The 18948-nt window shown below is 45.9% G+C and overlaps 1 protein-coding gene across 1 annotated transcript in view; it reads right to left on the bottom strand.

Annotated features, from left to right (window-relative positions):
* The window catches only part of PRRG4 (proline rich and Gla domain 4), a 61986-nt gene that overhangs the window by 23883 nt on the left and 19155 nt on the right, over window positions 1-18948 (bottom strand). Inside the window, exon 4 of the mRNA XM_063944476.1 lies at window positions 6550-6595. Coding sequence (XP_063800546.1) covers window positions 6550-6595 — 46 coding nt within the window. The remainder of the gene's footprint in view (window positions 1-6549; window positions 6596-18948) is intronic.

The following is an 18948-nucleotide window of genomic DNA, read 5'->3' as shown; positions in this document are numbered from 1 at the left end:
ATCTAATATCCTAGTTTATCTATATAGGGCTAGCATATTCTGTGCGCTTTACAATTTGGTACACAGTAATAAAACAAGACTGGGTATTGACAAACAGAGAGGTCAAAGGACTATAGGAAAATACAGTAGGAACTTAATACATGCGGATTAGTGCTACTGTACATATAAAAGTGCTTAGTAGTGAGCTGTAAGATTTCGTTACAAAGCACAAATATCTAGACACAGCGAGACGAGAACAGAAAGAACACATGTATATTTTGTTTGAACTGTGTGGAGATAATTAGAGTAGCTTAGGGAGGTAAGTGGATGGTTCTGGAGTCTGCTAGCTCTGTACCAGGGCACAGTGTCACATTATAGCCCTGAGACTCATACAGTGAGCGCCTTACTGATTCTTGTATAATGAGAAGAGTCAGGCTGGCAGCATCACCCGGGAGGGGAGACAAATGCCCTGACAGGACAGGACGTCACCAGATGATATCACGCTGGCAATGTACCCGATGCTCTCTCACCAGCGGTAGTACTTGAGGACACCCATCCTGATGCTATGTGGTACCAAGCAGCTGCACCAGAAACACACACACACCAGCCGAACTCCCCACCGTCAAGTCCAACGCAGTTCCCTTACGTCATGTCATGGCAGGAGGGGCGGAGAAGAGGGCGTCACAGGGAGAGCTGCCATTTTTGTTCACCCGGCGGCGGCTTCTGCTGATGGTAGTGGTCACCGAGTTACATCATCGGCAGCCGAGTAAGTGAGGTTATATTATTATTCCTCCTGTGTGTGTGCCCTGGGCTGTGCCTATGGCTTCTGTTCCCATAGGTGCGGTGTGTACACATTATTACCATGTGGGGTGTGCATATGTAACTATTACAGAGTTGTTCTAGCAAAATATGAATAAAGACTTTTAATACAGTAGTTTACAGGTGATTGTGTAAGTATATAGATGCAGGAGAGCTGTGCCTCCGGGTATGTGCCTCCTTTTCTGCGGGTAGCTGCAGAGTGCTGTCCCATTCGCCTTCCGTCTGTTGCTGGCTGGAAAGTTGTGCACTGGTTTCTGTGTTGTTTCTTTACATTACATAAAATTGTTGAAGTGTACGAATATAATTTTACTGAATAGTGCGTACATTTATTTATTATTGTTTAGTTTTTGTCAGGTGTCAGCGTTCTATGTAGTACCTTCTGCTTGGGGTGTAGTACGGTATGCCAGCGCTCGGGCTCCCGGCGACCAGCATACCGGCGCCAGGAGCCCGACCGCCGGCATACCGACAGTGTGGCGAGCGCAAAGGAGCCCCTTGCGGGCTCGCTGCGCTCGCCACGCTGCGTGGCGTGCGGGCACGGTGGCGCGCTACGCGCGCCACACTTTTTTATTCTCCCTCCAGGGGGGTCGTGGACCCACACAAGGGAGAATAGCTGTCGGTATGCTGGGTGTCGGGATTCCGGCGCCGGTATAGGGTGTGCCGGGATCCCGACATTCGGCATACTGAAGACCACCCTTCTGCTTGGCCAGCTTCTTATTCACTTCTTATTCCAGCTCCAGCTTCTTATTCACTTCTTATTCCAGCTCCAGCTTCTTATTCACAACATGTTGTATTAAAACAGTTAAATCAAGTTGGATCACTCAGTTAACACTGACAATGCATATCCCTTACACAAGCTTCCATTGTATTTTTCCTGTGTCAACAAGGTTTTTGGCATGCAATAGATTGCCAAAGTGGACACAAACCATATTTTACCATTTTGAGTAAGTAGCCGTAGTTTTGCAAGGGTTAAATAGTCTTGTTGGGGTCCCAGAATCAAACTTAGTGTTAGGGATCCACCAGAGACGAGGTCACCTAGACACTGTTTGGTGGGCTGGTATCTTTTGGCCAAAAAGTATACCAAGAACCTTGAATTTGCTCTATGTTAGATTGCAGAGCTTATTATAATTATTCTGACTGGCAGTACTTGGTATTGTGGAGTGGGCATCGGCACCACTATAGAATAATTCAGGCTGATCTCCCAGTTATTGGAACATCTGCCCAATAATTGCATTGTGTGTACTTAGCTTAAGATTATACATTTCCCTATACTGTATAGTGTACCATATTTCCACTCTTCTGTTTCCTTTTTTCCCCAGTATTATAAACTTAAAACTCAAAGCCAAAACCTAGATCTTTAGAAAGGACCTAACTACCAGAACGCTAAGTCCCAGTATATAAAGAGACCTCCTGTATTCACAACTTTTTCAATACCCTGACAGTTTGCTATCAATAAAATAAAACACAACTCAGTTTTATGGTTTAATTGCATTTATTTTTATTTGATGTTATTGTATGCAGGAGACTGTGGGGGGTATTTAATAAACAATTATCTCATAAACACTGGAAATTGTAGAGATGTTTGTTTAAAAAAAGAGATAAATATCTATTCTCCGTACCCTCCCACATCTGAAGAAGAAATACTTCTCTCAATTTAAACTAACATCTCCAGAAAACATAAATGTCAAATTTTCCAGCTTTTATGAGATAATTGCTTATTAAATATCCCCCTGAGCTTTCATCTTCTCACTATTACATACATGGTAAGGACAGGACCATGCGGCAATGTATCGTCAGGTCCAGGCAGAGAAGTGGGGGCAGGTCCACGCTGCTCGATGGTGGCCGGTCCATCCTGCACAGTGGTGGCAGGTCCACACTGCGATGTGGTGGCAGGTCCATGCTGAGATGAGGTGGCAGGTCCACGTAGCACGATTGTTGCAAGTTCATGTTGCACACTGGTGGCAGGTTCATGCTGCATGGTGGTGGCAGGTTCATGCTGCACGGAGGTGGCAGGATCATGCTGCACGGAGATGGCAGGTTCATGCTGCACGGTGGTGGCAGGTTCATGCTGCACGGCGGTGGCAGGTTCATGCTGCACGGTGGTGGCAGGTTCATGTGGTGCTGTGGTGTCAGGAGCATGCGGCGATGGTGTGCCATGTCCAATTTACGCAATTGTTCCAGCTTCATGCTGGATGGTGGTGGCAGGAGAATGCTGCCCGGTGGTTTCTGGTCGATGCTGCGCGGTGGTGGCATGGCTACAGGAGGCAACGTTGTCGCTTCTCACGGCAGATATGGCAGTAAACTGCCTGGAGGAGAGCTTTTCTAGCTACAGGGGCCATGAGCCAGTGACATCACAATTGTGCTGACATCACAATGAAGTGTAGATCACATGCAAGAGGACAAGGTCATTGTCCATTAACTAACAATATTGCCGGGGGCTGTAGGCTTAAATGCATTGATCAATACATGAACTAAAACGCCACTGTTTGTTAGATAATATAGTGAGTGCAGAGCCCCTGGGATTTATATTTAAACACTGTGGTCACAGACTGTGTAGCACCCCAAATATAGGAATACAGTAGGTGAGTGCCGTGGAATAGTGCTTTCTGTTTATTAGATTCATTTTTAAATTCATCTTTTTGTGATCACATTTCCTCATGCACCCTGTTTAACTTAATTATAGCTTGTATCAGTTGTTTTCCTAGGTGCTTAACAACAGGTGTGTTGGTAACGGTTTATAAGCAAAGTTGCTGTGAGCTTTAGACCAGATAGCATGACCAAAGTTTAACACTAATGTGATAGATATTTTCATGATAATTATTTAGAGCAATAGAGTAGGACCTGCAGCATAGTGGAGTCCCTTGCCGGGGGCTGCAGTTACGTTGCCGGCGGTCAGGATACCTACGCTGGAATCCCGACCGCTGACAACGCCGCCAGCCGGAATCCTGGCAAACAGGGGCTATTCCCACTCGTGGGTGTGCACTAAAGTGGGAATAGAGCACGCAAGGGGATTCTATCTATCTATCTATCTATCTATCTATCTATCTATCTATCTATCTATCTATCTATCTATCTGTCTCTCTAGCGCTCTGACTATCTGTCTGTCTATCTATCTATCCATACACACACACACACACACACACACACACACACACACACACACACACACAAGTACTGTATATATGCACACGTGTGTGTGTGTGTGTGTGTGTGTGTGTGTGTGTGTGTGTGTGTGTGTGTGTGAGTGTTGTGCATATGGAGCCGCAAAGGGGGGCGGAACAAAGCTGTGATGGTGTGAAGGCCAGAGAGGGGGCAGAGCAAAGTGGGGTGAGTATATATATATATATATATACATATACACACATACATACATACATACATATATATATATATATATATTATACAAACCACAGTATTCACACATATAATACATATATATATATTATACAAACCACAGTATTCACACATATAATACATATATATATATATTATACAAACCACAGTATTCACACATATAATACATATATATATATATATATATATATATATATATATATTATACAAACCACAGTATTCACACATATAATACATACATATATTATACACACCACAGTATTCACACATATAATACATACATATATTATACGAACCACAGTATTCACACATATAATACATATATATATTATACGAACCACAGTATTCACACATATAAATATATATGAATCTTGACCAAAATATATATTTCTGCTAGTGCTTGCATGCTGTACCTTTTATGGGAGCACTACCTGAGGCTCGGTGATCAGTAGCAGCCAGCAGGACCTGACATCCCGATCACCAGTCAGCAGCACTGCAGGATCAGTCACTCGGCTGTCTGGGCAGCCCTCATGGAGATGAGTTCACACTCGGCTGCATAAGATTGAGGTGGTGAGGTCGGCACATAGGACATCATGCGGTGTGCTGTCACGCGGGGCGCTGAGACACTATGCAGTACAGGGGGGCTGGTGCAGCTGCAGCCTACCGTGCGGCCATGTATCTGGTGGTGTTTGAAGTTAAACTGCCGCTGGGGTTTAAGTGGACGGAGCCTCGGGTTGCCGCTGGCAGGAATGCTGTAGTGTAGCAGGTCCCCCCTCCCCTGTTTACAGCAGTGGGCCTATTTTGATGGTGGGCCTGGAGCTGCAGCTCCATCAGCCCCATTGTTAATCCGACCCTGGGAACGTCCTAAGAAGGTATAGAGGAGTATAATAGTCGTCACTTTTCGACATTTCAATATTCAATTGAAGCGCTGTTTTTCCGCCCTGTCGAAAACTCTGAAATGTCGAAAAACACACGTATGAGGGGAATCTCTGCTTAGCCATGTGTTTTTGACCCCACTGTGGTCGAAAATGGGTCTGTTCTCGACCATACAGAGGGCGAAAATAAATGGTCAGAATGAGAGGGGAAACAGGCGGAAACTGTCCGTAATAGAATACTGAAGTGTCAGATCCTCACTGTCCGAGAGGATCCGACACTAATTGAATACTCCCCATAGTGTGAAATGACCAAGACTTTTGTGGACAAGCACTTTCTTTGAAATTTCCTCCACAGTGTATTCTCGTATCTCTGTGTATAATGGGGGGTCATTCCGAGTTAATCGCTAGCTGCCGTTGTTCGCTGCGTAGCGATCAGTGAAAAAAATGGCTAATCTGCGCATGCGTATGCACCGCAATGCGCACGCGCAACGTACGGGTACAAAGAGCATTGTGGTTTTGCACAGGTTCTAGCGAAGCTTACAGTCGCACAGCCGATCGCCAGGAGATTGACAGGAAGAGGGCGTTTCTGGGTGTCAACTGACCGTTTTATGGGAGTGTTTGGAAAAACGCAGGAGTGGCTGGGCGTTTGCTGGGCGGGTATCTGATGTCATTACCGCGTCACTCGTCGCAGCAATCATCGCACAGGATAAGTAACCACAGGGCTGGTTTTGCACAAAATGTATTTGCAGGCGCACTGCTGCACAGGCGTTCACACTCCTGCAAAGCAAAAAATACACTCCCCCCGTGGGCGGCGACTATGCGTTTGCACGGCTGCTAAAAACTGCTAGCAAGCTATCAACTCGGAATGACCCCCAATATCCAGCAGGGTTGGGGAAAAACAAATTTGCTTGTTTTCAAGAATTTCCTGTACAGTTGTGAAAGAGACACTTTCAGAGGCAGAACTACCATTGGTGCAGCAGGTGCCAACTGATGCCCAGATGAGCAATAAGTTATCCCCCTGACCCCGTCACCCCTCACCCCTGCAGATCATTTTAAGCAATGTAGGATGAATGGCCCAGACCAGCTCCTTACCACAGGGAGGCAGGGCGGGCCTTGTGTGTAAGGGACTGATAGGGGCAGATTCTGAATCAGATGCTGCGTCTTGTAAATGTCACTGCATATACCTTCCCTGGTGTAGATCTGTGCGTCCGAATGTGTAATTACAGTACTGCTACCATGCGTCCGAATCTGTACTGCAAGTCTGTGCATATAAAATCAGGATGCATATGTGGTGCATGTACAAATAACCAGTTTGTAAATAAACCCCTATGGCTTCCACAAATATGATTGGGACAATTCGGAGAGAAGGCGAAAAGAGATTCATACAATTATTTGTTGACGTATGATGATCATTATACTTGATAGTCTCTAACTAATGAGCTCAGCGCCATAAACAATATATTCTGTTACATTACTAATATCATGACAGAGATTCTGCGATATAAACATTTACTTGATTATTTACCTTGACTTGAGGTTGTATCCTTTGAATATTCTTTCCAGAATGCCAACTTCAGAACATAAAAGAAAAGTAGTTTTAATGAATAAGGAATTTCCAAAATAGTCTCCTTAAATGCACTCAGTCATCAAATGTTTTCTTAATTACAGTATGTCTACTACAGGTATACAGTAGGTCTGGTCTATTATCCCCCCGTACACCTTATAAGCATACTTAGTAGTATGTACGTCCTGCCCTTTACTCTGTCTTGTCACTTGTGTTTGTCAGACCTGTTTCTGCCCCTAGTAACCCACTCTGTTTTACTGAGTAACAAGAACTGAGTATAAGATACAGAACAAACCTATTTCTATAATATGGTACCAACCTGATATCTCTATCACTGTTGAAAACTTGACAATCTACCCTACCCCACAAGCTCGCTGCCTAGGTGTCATCCTTGACTCTGATCTGTCCTTTGCTCTCCACATTCAATCTGTCTCAATATCATGTTACATGCATCTAAAAAACATATCCAAAATACGACCATACCTTACACAAGACACTGCTAAAACTCTAATCTATGCTCTCATTATCTCCCGCATTGATTATTGCAATAGTCTCCTAACTGGTCTTCCCAGTGGCGGAACTAGCAAGCGGTGGGCCCATGTGCGACAAAATGCTTTGGGCCCCCCCCATCTAAGTCCACCGCCTCACCCCTGGAGAGGATCTGGTGAGGGGGACTTGCTCAGGGCCAGAGAAATGGATACCTGGCAACAGTACCCAGAGCCGGCCCTAGGCATAGGCAAACTAGGCAATTGCCTAGGGCATCTGGTATGCCTAGGGGCACAAGCAGCTTCTGCTGATTAAAATGATATGCGGCATGCCTATATTCTGTGTGTAGGATTTCGTATGCAGATACAGCCACAGTCGCACACAGTATATAGGCATGCCGCATATCATTTTAATCAGCAGTAGCTGCTTGTGCATCCTAGCCATATAGCAATGCAAATAAGATGCATTTTCATAAAAAATAGGTACCCGACATTAGCAGAGCTTCCAGTTGACTCACGCCAGGAACTATATGTGTCATTATGTGTATAAGGGCATTAATAATGTGTAATATATGTGTAAGGGGCACTATGTGTGTCATTATGTGTATAAGGGATCAAATAATGTGCGGCATATGTGTAAGGGACATTATATGTGTCATTATATGTATAAGGGCATTAACAATGTGCGGCATATGTGTCAGGGAAATTATGTGTATAAGGGCATTAATAAGGGTTGGCATAATGTGTAAGGCGCATTATGTTTATAAGGACATTAATAATGTGTGTCATATGTGTAAGGGGCATTACTGTGTGGTATTATGTGTCTAAATGCATTACCAATGTGTGGTATTATGATGGTATTGTGGTGTAATGTGAATAATGAGCAATATGGTGTGGTGTAATGAAAAAAAAGAGCAATATGGTGTGGTGTAATGTGAATAAGGAGCAATTCAGTATGATGTTATGTGAATGAGGGGCACTACTGTGAGGAGTAACATATATAAGGTAAATTGGTACTATTGTGTGATGTAATGTGAATAAGGGACACTATCGCATGATAAATTGTAAATAAAGTTGCACTACTGTGAGGCATAATTTGAATTGGGGGTACTATTGTTTGGCCATGCCCTTTGCCAACAAAAACACATACCTTTTTGGACTGTGCGCCGAATGTGCACACTGTTCTTATTTAAATTACAGGGGTGGGAAAACAAAAAAAAGGACTGCTATGGGTGGGGGGTGATGGTGCTGGGAAAGGGGTGCAGGGTCAGAGGCGGAACTAGTGGTGGTGCTAGGGGGCACCAGCCAAAATCTTGCCTAGGGCATCATATTGATTAGGGCCGGCTCTGACAGTACCGTAATTAATCATTTTAGTGCTGTGTGCAAGAAATGGCATCGGAGCCCCGCCCCTCTATGTAAAACAGGGGCAGTGCGCGCCGCAGGCGCGCGCAACAAAATAGGGGAGTGGCTTCGTGGGGAAGGGGTGTGGCCACAAAATAATACCAATTCATATAACGGTGCACAGTAGTCTCCATTATTCAAATTACGCCGCACGGTAGTACCACTACACCAGGTAGAGACCCTTTTACACATTATGGCGGACAGCTTCCCCTTTTTTACACATTACGGCAGACAGCGTCCCCCTTTTTACAAATTACGACAGACAGTGTGCCCTTTTTACACATTACGACAGACAGCGTCCCCTTTTTTACACATTACGGCAGACAGCGTCCCTTTTTTACACATTACGGCAGACAGCGTCCCTTTTTTACACATTACGGCAGACAGCGTCCCCTTTTTACACTTTACGACAGGCAGCGTCCCCTTTTTTACACATTACGGCAGACAGCGTCCCTTTTTTACACATTACAGCAGACAGCGTCCCCTTTTTACACATTATGGCAGACAGCGTCCCATTTTTTGCACATTACGGCAGACAGCGTCCCATTTATTACACATTACGGCAGACAGCGTCCCATTTTTTGCATATTACGGCAGACAGCGTCCCATTTATTACACATTACGGCAGACAGCGTCCCATTTTTTACACATTACGGCAGACAGTGTCCCCTTTTTACACATTACGGCACACAGCGTCCCTTTTTTACACATTACAACAGACAGCGTCCCATTTTTACACATTGCGGCAGACAGCGTCCCATTTTTTGCATTTTACGGCAGACAGCGTCCCATTTATTACACATTACGGCAGACAGCGTCCCATTTTTTACACATTACGGCAGACAGCGTCCCCTTTTTACACATTACGGCGCACAGCGTCCCTTTTTTACACATTACAACAGACAGCGTCCCATTTTTACACATTACGGCAGACAGCGTCCCATTTTTTGCACATTACGGCAGACAGCGTCCCATTTATTACACATTACGGCAGACAGCGTCCCAATTATTACACATTACGGCAGACAGCGTCCCAATTATTACACATTACGGCAGACAGCATCCCATTTATTATACATTACGGCAGACAGCGTCCCATGTTTTGCACATTACGGCAGACAGCGTCCCATTTATTACACATTACGGCAGACAGCGTTCCATTTTTTGCACATTACGGCAGACAGCGTCCCATTTATTACACATTACGGCAGACAGCGTCCCAATTATTACACATTACGGCAGACAGCGTCCCATTTTTTGCATATTACGGCAGACAGCGTCCCATTTATTATACATTACGGCAGACAGCGTCCCATGTTTTGCACATTACGGCAGACAGCGTCCCATGTTTTGCACATTATGGCAGACAGCGTCCCATTTATTACACATTACGGCAGACAGCGTCCCATTTTTTGCATATTACGGCAGACAGCGTCCCATTTATTATACATTACGGTAGACAGCGTCCCATGTTTTGCACATTACGGCAAACAGGATAGATAGATAGATAGATAGATAGATAGATAGATAGATAGATAGATCGATAGATAGATGCGATGCGCATCCCAGCATTCACAGCGGCGGAGGGCAGCCTATGGTAAAGGAGAGGGCCAGCAGCAGCAGCGCTTCTACCAATTACACAGTTCTGCTGCGGCTCCCTCCTCCATCCCCCCTCCTTCTCCTCCCCCCCTGTAGCCGGTGCGCGCATCATCTCTTCGGCGGCGGCGGAACACAGCGGCAGCCAGGCGGCATGTAATGAGTCAGTTTGACTCATTACATGCCGTTCTGGCTGCGGGCCCCTTGACAGTTGCGGGCCCCAGTGCAAGGCACTGCCTGCACTGGCGCTAGTTCCGCCTCTGGGTCTTCCCAATACGAGACTCTCACCACTACAATCCATTCTGAATGCAGCTGCGAGGCTAATCTTCCTCGCTAGACGTTCATCGTCTGCAGATCCACTCTGTCAGTCCCTCCATTGGTTACCTGTACTCTACCGTATTCAATATAAAATACTTTTACTCCCACGAGGCCATTAACCAAACTACACCAATGTACAGCACTTCGCTTATCTCAAAATATCTCCCAACCCAACCTCTTCGCTCTTCACAAGATCTGCGTCTCTCATCCACACTCATTACTCGCTCCCACTCACGATTGCAGGACTTTCATCGGGCTGCACCCACTCTGTGGAATGCCCTATCACGTACAATAAGACTCTCCTCTAGTCTCCAAACCTTCAAGCGTTCCCTGAAAACTCACCTCTTCAGGCAAGCGTATCAAATTCCAGAACCGCTCACATAACTTTCATAAACCTTCCTATCAAATTGCATCCACTCTGTACAGTCCACACATATCCTCACATGTGTTCTCATCCTTCCTCTCGACCCCAGTTAATCATTGCTGTATGACCGTATCATACAGCCCACCAAGAACCTTTGCAATCTGGTGGACAACTATGCAATAGATAGCACCTATGCTTGTGTATCCATGCCCATTTCCCTATAGATTGTAAGCTTGCGAGCAGGGCCTTCCTACCTCTATGATTGTTTGTTATTGCTCAGTTTTGTTATATCATTGTTTTGCTATATCATTGTTATTTCCAATTGTAAAGCGCAACGGAATTTGCTGCGCTATATAAGAAACTGTTAATAAATAAATAAATGAATATGCACCACCCAGTCTTTAAAAAAAAAAAAGCCCCCCACACACACGCATACACCCGAATATATACCTACATACCTCCCAACTTTGATGTATACTTAATTGGGACCTCAAAGGCATGCACGCCTGTAAAGGGGTGGGGCCTAACAGCAAAGGGGCAGGGCCTAGCAGCGTTTCCCCGTTTTTAAACCTTGGAGCTCTCCAAGCTACTGGGTGTTCCCCAGGCTCTACCTACACTGTGAATACATGCGGTGCGATGCGGCATCTATTCACACGCTACTCTATGCTATGCTATGCAGACAGTGGTGTCAGTGCTCCCATCGAGCAGTAATATTTACTTGACTGATCTCATATACAGGGGTGTCACGCAGGTAGCTCTGACGGTGTGCGAAAAGTCAGAGGACATGCCGCCGCCTGTCCCTCCCCACCCTCCAACAGTCATACCGCGGGCCGCCGAGCAGGAGGAGGAGAAGCAGAGAGGCGCACATTGACTCAGACTTGGAGACTAGGTAGGGAACAGGGCAGGCCACAGGCAACAGCAGGAGACACTGACAGTCGGCACATGCCGGAATTCTGACGCCCTCTTTATGTCTCACTGTCTGCCTGTAGCTGTGTGCAACAGGGTTAGTCTGTCCTGCTACATAACTCTCTGTCCCTGCTGCTGCAGCAGCACCTCTTTCTGCCCTGGCTGCTGCAGCACCTTTCTCTGTCCCAGCTGTTGCAGCACCTCTCCCTGTCCCAGCTGTTGCAGCACCTCTCCCTGTCCCAGCTGCTGCAGCACCTATTTCTGCCCCAGCTGTTGCAGTACCTCTCTCTGCCATGGCTGCTGCAGAACCTCTCTCTGCCCTGGCTGCTTCAGCACCTCTCTCTTAGAAGCTCCAGAGTAACATGTATAAGCGGCTCTACTGTGGCATAACGTGTATAAACGGCTCTATTGTGGTGAAACGTCTATAAGCGGCTCCACTGTTATATAATGTGTATAAGCGGCTCTACTGTGGCATAACATGTATAAATGAGTCTACTGTGGCATAACATGTATACATGGCTCTACTGTGGTGTAACGTGTATAAGTGGCTCTACTGTAATGTAACATGTATAAGTGGGTTTACTGTGGTGTAACGTGTATAAGCAGCTCTACTGTGGTGTAACGTGCATAAGCAGCTCTACTGTGGTGTAACGTGTATAAGTGGCTCTACTGTAATGTAACATGTATAAGTGGGTTTACTGTGGTGTAACGTGTATAAGCAGCTCTACTGTGGTGTAACGTGTATAAGCAGCTCTACTGTGGTGTAACGTGTATAAGCAGCTCTACTGTGGTGTAACGTAGTTAAGAGGCTCTACCTTTTCGTCAACAGGTAATTAATTGCTGCAGACCATTGCTACTTTCTTGCTAAAGATCTATTTGGTAATTACTGCAAACCATTGCTACTTTCTTGCTAAACATCTATTTGGTAAATACTGCAGACTATTGCACATTACATTGTATGTTAAAAGTTTAGAAAGTTGTTCTAAATGGATTAATATCTGTAATCTGCAAAAACTTATAGTGATTGAGTGGGGTTTTACTGACCTTACATTTTGTTAGATTTGATCAACACCTTTTGCTGTGTGGGGGAGGGGTTGTAATCAGGACGAACATGTGTCTGTAGACTTATTTATTCAGTATAGATCAGGACGCCAGTCCTATAGGACGCTGCAGTGCCTACTATATGTAGTGGCTAGTTATCAAGTGGCAGCTAAAATCAATAGCAGTGTTATACCTGTGTTAAACTGAAGGAAAACAGAAGGCAAACAAACCAACAAGATAACAGAAGGACTGCATTACAACCACAAAACTCAGGATCTTTATGTGGCCTCTCCTCACCTCTACCATGAGAACACCAGGACCAGGATTACCACCTCTATGGCTGAGAACATCAAGTCTGCCCCTGGGTCTAACCCTCAAGATGAACAGGGAACTGTGGGGGCAGAGCACCAGGACCAGGCTCAGCAGGGACATCCCCATTGCTTCTGAGTGTGCCCCCCCACCCACATTCTCCTACCCACCCGTACTAAGATCTGATCAAAATAATGTTATCCCAATCCTACTTCTGCCACTAGTTGCCTGCTATTGTGTTGTTTTTTTCCCATTCCTCTCTTCCACCCCACCGTGTGTTTGTCCTGTAATGTTTACCTCCACTGATTGCACACCTTTCCATTGTGCCCTACATACAGGGTACATCATACTATTACATAAGCATCAGTTTTCCCATATATGAACTTGGCCCTTGTATGGCTCACCTCCCACAGTGTAACCTTCAAAGTGCGCCCAATATGGCTGCCCCATATGGTACACTTGTGGATGGGATGAAACATACATAGGCCTGATGGTTTTGATGGAACCCTACTATGAACTGTAGGACTCTGAAATCACCCCCATTTTGTGTCATCTCTTCTAGGGGTGGACTATTCCACCCTGGGTAATCCTACGCTGTGCGCCCATGATGGCTGCCGCACTTGGTACCTTGTGAGGGTGGAATATACAACCCTTGGAAGTTATTATCCAAAATGCCTCCACCAATTCATGCATTATGCTTTCTGTGTGCTTAAGGTTTTCTTTTATGTCTGTGTGGCTTATCTATTGTTGTATTACTCAAATCCTCTGTATCATGTGCATTGTTTTTGATATCTGTAAAGCACCTTGAGTCCTGTTGGAGAAAGAACGCTATATAAATAAAATTATTGTTATTTATTATTATTACTGTGGCAAAATATGTATAAGCGACTCTACGGTGGTGTAACGTGTATAAGTGGCTCTACTGTGGTGTAACGTATATAAGCATCACTACTGTGGTGTTTCGTGTATAAGCGGCTCTTTCGTGTGGTGTTATGTGAATAACAGGCACTACTGTGCGGTGTAATGTGAATAATGGACAATACTGTGCGGTGTAATCTGAATTGGTACTATTTTGTGGCCACGCCCCTTCCCAATGAAGCCACGCACCTATATATTTGTTGCGCTGCTTTTGCGCGCACTGTCCCTATTTTAAACATGGGGGTGCCCAAAGGAAACTTTCGCCCTGAGCTTCACAAGGTCTAGAACCAGCCCTGTCACCAATTTTTAATTAATATTTTTTATTTTCAAATGTAACATGCAGGGGAGGGGGTGCCAAAACATACTCTTGCTCCGGGCACCACGGCACTTAGCTACACCATGACTTCTGTATGTTCAAGCTTGTTACTAAGGGCGCCACAGGGTATATTTACTAAAAGTCAATTTTGGTCGATGTTTGGTTGATTTTTGATTGATTTTGTGTTTAAAGGTCTAAGGGACCGATTTATCACCATCCGCATCTAAGAATGCATAAGTGAGGTGATAAAATCGACCCAATCCGCAATGTAATTATAGATTACATCGCATGAATGTATCAATAATTGCATGCAGAGATTGTTATAAAGCTCTTGTTAGGGTCTCCTGCCCTGTGCTGCCACGTCGTCATGGCAACCGGGAGACAAGTGCTAGCGGAGTAACCTGAGCGCAGCTGATACTCCGGTTCGGGTCTTTTGCTGTGCAGTGGTTACAGGCAGGGGATCCGGTGCTGGTTTTTGTGCTCACAGTCTGTGAGGTCTGAGGGGGGCGTGGACAGCACCTGCTTTATAAGGCCTCTTCTCAGGTTAAGCAGATGCTGCTGAATCTTTGTTGGTTAGTCATTTCCTGAAAGTTAGCCAGTACTGTGTAGCTTTGTATTTGTTGTTGCTTACTGCAAATAGGCCTGGGGATTTGGTACTACACTCTGCCAATCCAGACCTAGCAGTAAGACTGGAGTCAGTCGTTTAGCCTGCTGAGGTTCTATTGCTATTCTGTGAACCCAGCAGGTTTGTGGCTGTACTTTCAGACCTGCCTGCATAATCCTCTCTCACTGTGCAGGGCGTCCATGTGTCAGTTTAGTGGCAGTAAGCTGAACCTGGGCCCTGCAAGTGAGAATTAGGATTGTGGAGACTCTCCTTGTGTCTATTATTCCATCTCTGACCAAGGAGTTTACTGCCACACCCGTTGGTAACCCTTTAGGGTTTTGCTGTTGCCCTTAGCAACAGCATTTCGGGTTGTCTACGTATTAAAACACAACATCTTGCTTTTTCCATCTGAGCATTTCTAATACTAGGGAGACACCCAGTTTCTTAGCCTCTGGGCTTCTCTGTTCACTCTGTGTTGGTTTTGTTACCCTATCACCTTCTGTGTACGTTATGTCATATTTCCCAGTCTGTCTGTGAGTTCATTTGTTTTGCATCCCTCTCTGTTCAGGCACCAGTACATTCCTGCAGGCACTGGTGTGCATAACAGTTCAAACACCAGTACATTCCTGCAGGCACTGGTGTGCATAACAGCTCTATCCCTGCGATGACACTCTGCAGTACTACTCTGAGTGTGTGGCGAGCATGCGCCGCCGACATCACCGCTACCACTGCTGCTGGGTCGACCCCCGGTCGCACCTCACTGCTGTGTTTTTTGACAATTATTTGTTTTTGTAAATTCGGCCATATTGCATTTCCCTTTATAAGGGAAATGCAGTGTGGTTACTAAAAAAAAGGAGAATTAAAGGGTTTGGAGCAGTTTTTGTCACGAAAACTGCTCCCAAAGCCCTTTAATACATTCAAGTGCAACTAAAATAATGTAAAAAGGGTGTGAAAACCCTTTTTCACATTATTTTAGTAAAACAAAAGGGTTAATAAATATGCCCCTACATCCCACATTTACTAACAGATGATTTTTGACATATTTTTTTGAAAAGGATATTAAAAATCATGTTAGTAAATGTGTGATTTAGACCCTGAAACATAAAATCGATCAAAAATTGACGAAACATTGACCAAAAATCGTTCAAAATTGACCCAAATCAACTTTTACTAAATATACTTCCCTATGATTGATTTATAATTGAACAGTCATAAGTTTGATTGCATATTATTGGAGAAGTATTGCCTGTATAGTGCTTTTTTGATTATCTGGTTAATTTGTATACAATGCACGAGTTATTACATCTATATAGTCAGAGGCGTCACCGGGTGCGGTGACACCTGGTGCGCATTCTAGATCTCCCGCCACGCTCGCGGCATAAAGGGCGTGGCCGTATATAGAAGGGGCGTAGCCTTGTGGGGATTGTCACTCCGGGGGCGTGCCCAACATCTTCGGAGATGCTGGGCTGTACTGGGCTGCCCCCCGGAGACAGTCTCCCTGCGCTGTCGACTCCTCTTATATGACAGGAGCCGGGTGCTGTAGGAGACTTTCACACTGCAGCACCTGGCTCCTGTCACAGCGGAGGAGCCGACACTTTGGTGTCAACCCCAGGTGCGGGCCACACCCCCCTCACCCGCCTTGTGACGCCACTGTATATAGTCATACTATATAAACAAGATAATAAGGAAGTTGTTTTATGAAATTTTTACCTAATCAGAATTATATTCATGACTCAAATGTTTGTTTGTTGGTTTGCTCCAAACACTGCTATAGTTCCTGTCTTTGTAGTTCCTTTTTCTAAGGAGCACCTGCTAGAGTGAAACAATTTGCTCAGCACCTTGGGTTCTGTTTGTGTTTTTGTCTTCATTGGCCTTGCCCCCTGTGCGCATATATACAGAATATATAACCCCTGACCTTCTCAGGACCTTTCCAGGCCACAATACTTGTGCTCAGACGGCATCCATGTGACAAAGGGTCCGATTCACAGGTGGACACAGAAGCACAAGCAGCAGCATCTATTGGCAGTGGTTCGTCGGTGACTTTTAGGTCTTTTCATGAAGCAGTGAAAAGTGTGGAGAAGTTGCCCATGGCAACCAAACAGCTGCTGCGAATAATTTTCTAGAATGCATTTTATAAATGTTACCTCAACACTGATTGGTTGCCATGGGCAACTTCTCCACTGGTCCACTCCTCCACTCCTGCCTTTTTGTACAACCGTGTGTCTGAATGTGCAAGGACTGAGAGGCCCGCTTTCAGCATCCGTAGACACAGTAATACCGATTGGTGTGTCCTTAGACTACGCCATCTAAACATGCAATAGCTCTATGACAGGTGCAGTTTCCCCATCTGACTATGGCCCTCTATGTCTGCGGGGAATACAGGGCCGTAACTACGTGTGTGCCAAGTGGGCTTGGCACACAGCGCAGTTGCCCTGAGGGCGCACGGCCAGCGGCATGTAATGAGTCAAATTGACTCATTACATGCCGCCTCTGAAGTCTGCGCCGTGCGCCTCGCTGTGGAGGGAGAAGTCAGCAGCACCGGGCAGCGGAGAAGGAGGAGGAGGAGGAGGGAGGGGGACTGGAGCCGCAGCAGCGCTATTTCATTGGTAGTAAGCGCCGCTGCAGCATCCCCCTCTCCTTCCGTATTGGCTGCCCGGCGCTGCGGTGGATGCTGGGATGCGGTTCCTCCATCCCAGCATCCACAGCAGCGCCGGGCAGCCAATACGGAAAGAGAGGGGGATGCTGCAGCGGCGCTTACTACCAATGAAATAGCGCTGCTGCGGCTCCAGTCCCTCTCCCTTCTCCTCCTTCTCACCTGCCTGCACCGAGGGAGCTGCACGAGGAGCCTGACTGCCAGCGGGGAGATGGTAAGTATGTATCTCTCTCTCTCTCTCTCTCTCTCTGGGGGACACCGTCTGCCATAATGTGTAAAAAGGGGGCCTGGCTGCCGCAATGTGTAAAAAGGGGGCCTAGCTGCCGCAATGTGTAAAAAGGGGGACTGGCTGCCGCAATGTGTAAAAAGGGGGACTGGCTGCCGCAATGTGTAAAAAGGGGGACTGGCTGCCGCAATGTGTATAAAGTGGGACTGGCTGCCGCAATGTGTATAAAGGGGGACACCGTCTGCCGTAATGTGTAAAAACGGGGACGCTGTCTGCTGTAATGTGTAAAAAGGGGAAGCTGTCTGCCGTAATGTTAAAAAAGGGGACACTGTCTGCTGTAATGTGTAAAAAAGGGGACGCTGTCTGCTGTAATGTGTAAAAAAGGGGACGCTGTCTGCCGCAATGTGTAAAAAGGGGGACTGGCTGCCGCAATGTGTTAAAAGGGAGACTGTCTGCTGTAATGTGTAAAAAGGGGGACGCTGTCTGCTGTAATGTATAAAAGGGGCTCTACCTGGTGTAGTGGCGCTACTGTGCAGCGTAACTTGAATAATGTAGACTACTGTGCACCGTAGTATGAATTGCTATTATTTTGTGGCCACGCCCCTTCCCCATGAAGCCACGCCCCTATATATTGTTCGCACGCCTACGGCGCGCACTGCCCCTATCTTACATGGGGGGGGGGCGCCACTGTCGTTTCTTGCATACAGCGCTAAAATGCCTAGTTACGGCACTGGGGGAATAGATACGTTTTCCCGGAGGATGAGATGCCTGCAGTCATAGTTAGGTTGTAGCTTTCATACATACAATAACTTTCAACTTTTTTTGTTACTGGAAAACTATCACTAGGCTATATGCATATAGGGTGTCATTCCGAGTTGATCGCTCGCTAGCAGTTTTTAGCAGCCGTGCAAATGTTATGCCGCCGCCCACTGGGGAGTGTATTTTAGTTTAGCAGAAGTGCGAACGCATGTGCAGCCGAGCTCTGCAAAAACAGTTTGTGCAGTTTCAGAGTAGCTCTGAACCTACTTAGTGCTTGCGATCACTTCAGCCTATTCCTGTACGGATTTGACGTCATACACCCGCCCAGCGAACGCCCAGACACGCCTGCGTTTTTTCAGACACGCCTGCGTTTTAGCAAACACTCCCTAAAAACAGTCAGTTGACACCCAGAAACGCACCCTTCCTGTCAATCTTCTTGCGGCCATCAGTGCGAAGGAAAACTT

The sequence above is a fragment of the Pseudophryne corroboree genome, chromosome 11 (genome assembly GCF_028390025.1).
Source record: "Pseudophryne corroboree isolate aPseCor3 chromosome 11, aPseCor3.hap2, whole genome shotgun sequence".
NCBI classification, from domain to species: Eukaryota; Metazoa; Chordata; class Amphibia; order Anura; family Myobatrachidae; genus Pseudophryne; species Pseudophryne corroboree.
This window is presented reverse-complemented; position numbering and strand designations above follow the sequence as displayed.